The sequence below is a fragment of the Heterodontus francisci genome, chromosome 29, assembly GCF_036365525.1.
Source record: "Heterodontus francisci isolate sHetFra1 chromosome 29, sHetFra1.hap1, whole genome shotgun sequence".
NCBI lineage: Eukaryota > Metazoa > Chordata > Chondrichthyes > Heterodontiformes > Heterodontidae > Heterodontus > Heterodontus francisci.
In genome coordinates, this window is record NC_090399.1 from 41,614,631 (window position 1) to 41,621,664 (window position 7,034).

Consider the following 7,034-nt stretch of genomic DNA (forward strand, 5'->3'; position numbering starts at 1 on the left):
GGTCAGATACCAGGAATAGGGACTCTGAGACTGTAGGGGGGGGTCCCATCAAAGGATGGGAGTCCGATCCTGGGGACGGGATACAATCTCAATGGTGTTGGGTCCAATCCTGGGGATGCTGAGAGCTGATCCGTGGGATTATGCTCTGATCCCTGGGGATAATGGGGTCTGATCCATTGAGGGGGGGGTCCGATCGTGGGGAAGGTGGGGTGCGGTCCCAGGGTGCAGGGGATGATCCCGAGGAAGTGGTCCGAACCCAGAGTGGGGACTGTTCCAAAGTGAATCCTGGGTGTCTTTATATGTGGCATGGGGTATAACGGAGAAACCCAGCCGGACAGAGATAAACCTGTAAAACAGATTAGATCAGAGACTTTCAGCCTCACTAAAATATTTAAATTACCAACCCGCCTCCTGGGAGCGGTTGTCTGTCCATCCCCTTTCCTGACTCCGTTAAACCTGGCAGTGGGCGGGTCAGAGGTGTTCGGAGTCGGGGTTCAGATTTTTAAATTTTAATCTCTGATCCACCCCCAAAACCCCCTGTTTTTGGTGCTAAAGTCCTGCCCTTACTGTCTGGGTCAGACACGGAGAATGTTTGATCAGTAATTTCCAATCTCTTTTCCCTTCTCTCTCTGACAGTTAATTTACTGGCGATTGTGATCCTGTCCCGGGGAAAGTGCGGCCTCTCCACCTGCACCACTCGCTACCTGGTGGCCATGGCAACGGCAGATCTACTGGTCATTATCATGAAGGTCATACTGTACAGGATCCGTTTATATTATATCCCGGAGTGCTTCCTGGACATCACCCCTGTGTGCAGTATTATCAACGTCCTGAATAATACATCCACAAACTGTTCTGTCTGGTTCACCGTCACTTTCACCTTTGATCGATTTGTGGCCATTTGTTGCCAGAAGCTGAAAACAAAATATTGCACCGAGAAAACTGCGGCTGTGGTTCTAGCAACAACCTGCATTCTGCTCTGTTCAAAAAACATCCCCATCTACTTTAAATATGAACCGAGAAAGATAATCGACAATGTACCGTGGCGCTGTTCCATAAAGCGAAGCTATTATACTGAGCCCGGATGGGTGGGATTTCGCAAGTTTGATAAGGTTTTAACCCCAGTGATCCCATTTGCTTTAATCCTGTTGCTCAATGCTCTGACAGTCAGACACATTTTAGTGACCAGTCGAGTCCGTAAGGGACTGAGGGGTCAGAGCAAGGGAGAGAATCACAGTGACCCAGAGATGGAGAGCAGAAGGAAGTCTGTGATTTTACTCTTCACCATATCCGGCAACTTCATACTTCTGTGGTTGATATACGTTTTATATTATTTTGGAATCGCATATCACTTCGATTCTGATTCTAATTATACATTTAAAGAAGTCGGATGGATGCTGTCGATTTTAAGTTGCTGCACAAACACATTTATTTATGTGGTGACTCAGTCCAAGTTCAGAGAGCAGGTCAAGATCGCGGTGAAATATCCAGTTACATCAATTATTCAATTAATGAATAAACAAAACAACTGAGAGCAGCCCAGAGGCAGGTCCCAGTGTTTCCAGTCGGTGAATGGAATATATAGACTTCCATCAACTGAATGACAGCAGGAATCACTGGGGAAATGAAAATTCCCTCAGCGGCGGGAGTGGGGGCTGGAAGAGACTAACACCACCCCCTGCAGGACAGGAGGGGAAACAGCAGCCACAGTCTCTCCTCCACCTCCACTGGTTCGATTCTCAGCTCCTCACATCTGCTCAGAAAACAAAAACATTCCCACAAAATCCAAAATGCTGCAGATGCTGGAAATCTTTTCTTATGTGAATTAATTTGTTTTTCTGGAGAAAATTGAGTCTATTGAATCCGTCTCCTTTCCATTCCCCCCACTGGGTCACTGCCGTCTCTCCACGAATCAGACGGTGTTGTGTATGTGGGGTCGTTTTCATCAGGACAAGCCCTGCCGAGGAACTACGATAGGGAGTCGGGACCCGGGGTGGGAGAGTGGGTTTGGGTTGGCACACAAACCGGCAGCTCCAGGACCTCAGTCACTTCCTGGCTCCCATGTTAGCTGATATTGTTAATGGTCCTTCTCCTCATGTTCTGTCCCTCTCTCTTTCAAATCTCCAGTTATAACCCTTCTCCTAAAAACAACCCTTGACCTGCTCTGTCCTTGTAAACTAACACCCCATCTCCAAACTCTCTTTCCTCTCCAAAATCCTTGAACGTGTTGTCACCTCCCAAATCCATGGTCATCTTTCCCGGAACACCATGTTTAAATCCTCCAAACAGTTTTCTGCCCCTGTCACGGTACTGAAACAGCTCTTATCAAAGTCACAAATGACATCCAATGTGACTGTGACAAAGCTAAACTTTCCCTCATGATCCTTCTCGACCTGTCTGCAGCCTTTGACATGGTTGACCACACCATCCTCCTCCAACACCTCTGCACTGTCGTCCAGCTGGGTGGGACTGCTCTCACCTGGTTCCATGCTTATCTATCTAATCGTAGTCAGAGAATCACTTGAAATGGCTTCTCTTCCTGCTCCCACACCGTTACCTCTGGTGTTCCCCAAGGATCTACCCTTGGCCCCCTCCTATTTCTCATCGACATGCTGCCCCTCAGCCACATCATCTGAAAACACAGTTAATTTTCACATGTACACTGACAACATCCAGCTCTACCTCACCACCACCTCTCTCAACTCCTCCACTGTTGATAAATTATTAAACTGCTTATCTGACATCCAGCACTGGAAGGGCAGAAATTTCCTCCATTTAAGTATCAGGAAGGCAGAAGCCATTCTCTTCGGTGCTGCTACAAACTCTGTTCTCGAGCCACCGACTCCATCCATCTCCCTGGCAACTGTCTGAGACTCAACCAGACTGTTCACAACCTGAGATGAGCTTCCAAGCTCATATTCACTCCATCACTAAGACCGCTTATTTCAACCTCTGTAATATCTCCTGACTCCACCCCTGCCTCAGCTCATCTGCTGCTGAAACCCTCATCCATTCCTTTGTTACCTCTGGACTCAACTATTCTAATGTATTCCTGGCTGGTCTCCCACATTCTACCCTCCTTAAACTGGAGGTCATCCAAAACTCTGCTGCCCATGTCATAACTCACACCAAACCCCGTTCACCCATGACCCCCTGTGCTCACTGCCTTACATTGGCTCCCAGTCCAGCAACACCACGATTTTAAAATTCTCATCCTTGCTTTCGAATCCCTCCATTATCTCACCCTCCCTATCTCTGTAACCTTCTCCAGCCCATTCACCCCTCCCTATCACTGTAACCTCCTCCAGCCACTACACCCCTCCTGATCTCTATAACCTTCTCCAGCCCTACACCCCATTTAAGAGGTATTGAGATGAGCACTTGAAATGCCACAGCAAACAAGATTACGGGGCAAGTTCTGGAAAATGGGATTAGAATAGTTAGCTGCTTGATGGCCGGCACAGACACGATGGACTGAAGGGCTGTTTCTGTGCTGTATAACTCTATGACCTCTCCCTATCTCTATAACCTCCTCCAACCCCTACACCCCTCCCTATCTCTATAACCTCCTCCAACCCTGATACCCCTCCCTATCTCTGTCACCTCTTCCAGCCCTACACCCCTCCCGATCTCTATAACCTCCTCCAACACTGATACCCCTCCCTATCTCTGTCACCTCTTCCAGACCTACAACACTCCCTATCTCTGTACCCTCCTCCAACCCCTACACCCCTTCAATCCCAGTATTGAACCACTCAAACTCTCCAAATACTTCTACACCATCTCCAACCTGGAAATTCGAGGGCAGTGATTGCTCCTATTTCTGACTTTTGCTCTCACTTTCTCTTTCAGTCCCACTGTTACTCTCAATCTCTCATTTCTCAACTCCCTCTCCCCTCCCAATCTCTCTTCAACATTCTCTCACTCTCCTCCTCCCCCCTCTCTCCAACCTTCTCTCTCTCCCACTCCCCTCTCTCAGTTACACTCTCTCTCTCACTTGCTCTTTCAGTCCCACTGTTACTCTCAATCTCTCATTTCTCAACTCCCTCTCCCCTCCCGACCTCTCTTCAATATTCTCTCACTCTCCTCCTCCCCCCTCTCTCCAACCTTCTCTCTCTCCCACTCCCCTCTCTCAGTTACACTCTCTCTCTCACTTGCTCTTTCAGTCCCACTGTTACTCTCAATCTCTCATTTCTCAACTCCCTCTCCCCTCCCGACCTTTCTTCAACATTCTCTCACTCTCCTCCTCCCCCCTTTCTCCAACCTTCTCTCTCTCCCACTCCCCTCTCTCAGTTACACTCTCTCTCACTTGCTCTTTCAGTCATCCTCTTTCTCTCTATTTATCTCTGTCCCCGCTCTCCAGACTCTCTCTCCCCTCTCCCACCCACACCCTCTCCCCGTCTCCCCATTCCTCTCCCCTTACCTGCCTCCATCCCCTCTCTCTCCTGACTCCCTCATACCCTACATCCTCCCTCCCCCATCCCTCTCATCCCAGTCCCCCTCGATCTCCCCCTCTACCTCCTCTCACTCTACACAATCCATCTCTCACCCTCACTCACCATCCTCCCTCACAATCTCTCTGTCCCAACTCCTATCCCACTCACTCTCTCTCCCCCTCCCATTCCCTCTGCATCCCTCCCTCTCTCTCCATCTGTCCCTCCTCACTGTTACTGTCAGGAAAGTGTACAGGGAGCCTTCTTTTTTGTTTTTATTTTGTTGTACCAGTGCTGGGAGTGTTTGATCAGACATTGTACAGGGAGATGGAATCTATGTCTGACCTTTTATTTGAATTGTTGATCGGCCTTTATTCCCCAGGCCCCATTTATCTGTATTTTAATAAATAACTTCATTAACGCAGGGAAATAAAACAAAATTTAAATTGAAACTTGATTATCCACATCTATAATTCACTCCAGCCCCTGTGATGATCATCGGTCACGGAAGGTCTCAAGTGAACAGACGAACACCACATGCTCATTGATCATTGTGTGTCTGATACAATCAACAGCTCATTGCTGTCTCTCTCTGTCCCCGTGTCTCCCTCCGTCCCCATGTCTCCCTCCATCCCCATGTCTCCCTCCGTCCCCATGTCTCCCTCTGCCCCGATGTCTCCCTCTGTCTGTCCATCTGTCTTTGTATCTTGTTCACTGACTCTGTCTCTGTCTCTCTGATAGTGAACAGTTTGTTAATACCTGTCCTTCCATTAACAGTTTCTAATAAAGGGGAATCCTCATCCAACTCCTTCGCCAGTGCCTGAGGTATGAATCGTGTTGATCAATCGCGTGAGCAGAGCCTTCCCTGACCTTCTAACTGGGCTATTACAGCTGGTATTAACTGTACAATCTGGTGGGTGGAATCTGAGTGCAGTGTCTGTCTCTCCCTGTATAGTCACTAAAGACCAGCTCATACAATTCAACACTGAGCTTTGAGACTGGCCCTCTGGAGATGGCTGCTCCTTAACTGTCGGAGGCTGGAGATATCCTGGGGGAGTGGGTGGGGATTGAGGAAAAAGACACCTGGAAACGTCCCACACTGGACGTGGACTCCTGTCAGCTGCTCAGTTTCCTTAAGGGAGTCAAAATTGCAAATGTTTTTCCTGAATTTTGTCACAACATCTTTTCTATTTTATTGTAGTAAAAGGTTCGAACCCTCCGTGTAAAATAAATTCAGGGCAAAGTAATGGAGGTGGATGTAAAAGTGCTTCGCAATCAATTAAATACTTCACAAGTGTAGTCACTGTTGTAATGTAGGAAACCCGGCAGCAAAATCCCTTCGCTCTCCTCTCCTCCCACAAACAACATCCTCCTCCCCCTCCCCTCCCCTCCCCGCCAATTCCCCTCCCTCACACAATCAGGAGCCGGGTACTGAGGCCAGGACACTTGATGCAGGAGTTTTTATTGTAGTCCAGTGTAAAGTGACGAGGCCTTTGCTGGATCGTCGGAGACTTTCCCGAGCTGGAAACTCCGATTCTTTGATGCAGCAAATTGCAGTTCCAGAGAAATCTGTGCACAGGAAAATCAGACAAAGAAAATGGTCTCATTGCTGCCATCGCTGGGAGTTCCACAGTGACAGATATATTCACCAACACAAACCACTATTCATACAAAAACTACATCACACCTTGTGGGATTGCAAGAAAATAACTTCATCTCAATACAAAACAATCAATAAACGCACTAACACTGCGATCACTGCTCAGGATTATTCCCACATGGGACTTATGCAGGCTCCGTGGATAGACCAGGATATGAACGGGATTTCATAAGGAGGTGGTCGGGGGGAAGTGATTACACAAAACCCCAGTGACCAGGGTTACACAGCAACGCTGACTGAAGCCCAGGCTGTGGGACACTCGAAACTGCTCCTCACATTCCCTCAAGTCATGGTGCACTAACAGAGAGGCCTGGTCCCCACTCAGCAATCCCTCACAGAGAGGGAGAGCGAAGAGAGGGAGGGAATGAGTGTTGCACTATCTGAGGTGCTGTCTCTAGGACGAGATGTTAAACCGAGGCCCCGTCTGCCCTCTTAGGTGGGTGTAAAAGATCCCACGGTCACTATTTGAAGAAGAGCAGGGGAGTTCTCCCTGGTGTCCTGACCAATATTTATCCCACAACCAACATCACTAAAACAGATTATCTGCTTATGATCACATTGCTGTTTGTTGAAAAAGTCCTTCATTGACTGTAAAGCACTTTGGGACGTCCTGAGGTGGTGAAAGGTTCTGTAGAAATCCAAGTCCTTTCTTTGTTTCTTTGTCCCAAAGCTGGAGATGGGACGAGCGGCTGGCAATTGGAGAATGAATATTAGCAGCTGCCTCTGTGCCGCAGGGAGTCAGAGAGTCCAGTCCCCACTGACTGCCCATTCCTTCCGGGCTATGAGATCCAGTCGGGCTGGCTGGGTGGCTGGGCTCAGGCCTCGGTTCCAGTTTGTCTTTCCTGGGAGTGCGGGGGAGCGGAGCGTGTTTTAATGGTGATGCAGTAAACGCTGGATTCTCCTACGCTCTTCGCACCTTCCGGTGAGCGGCCATGGCGCTG

General features: G+C 48.6%; 1 protein-coding gene across 1 annotated transcript in view; it reads left to right on the plus strand.

Moving 5' to 3' along the window:
• LOC137345796 (probable G-protein coupled receptor 139) overlaps positions 1-5,733 on the plus strand; it is an 8,430-nt gene extending 2,697 nt beyond the window's left edge. The window contains exons 3-4 of the mRNA XM_068009049.1: positions 642-1,466; positions 5,671-5,733. Of these exons, the coding sequence (XP_067865150.1) occupies positions 642-1,466; positions 5,671-5,733 (888 nt within the window). The remainder of the gene's footprint in view (positions 1-641; positions 1,467-5,670) is intronic.
• The last annotated feature ends 1,301 nt before the right edge of the window (positions 5,734-7,034 follow it).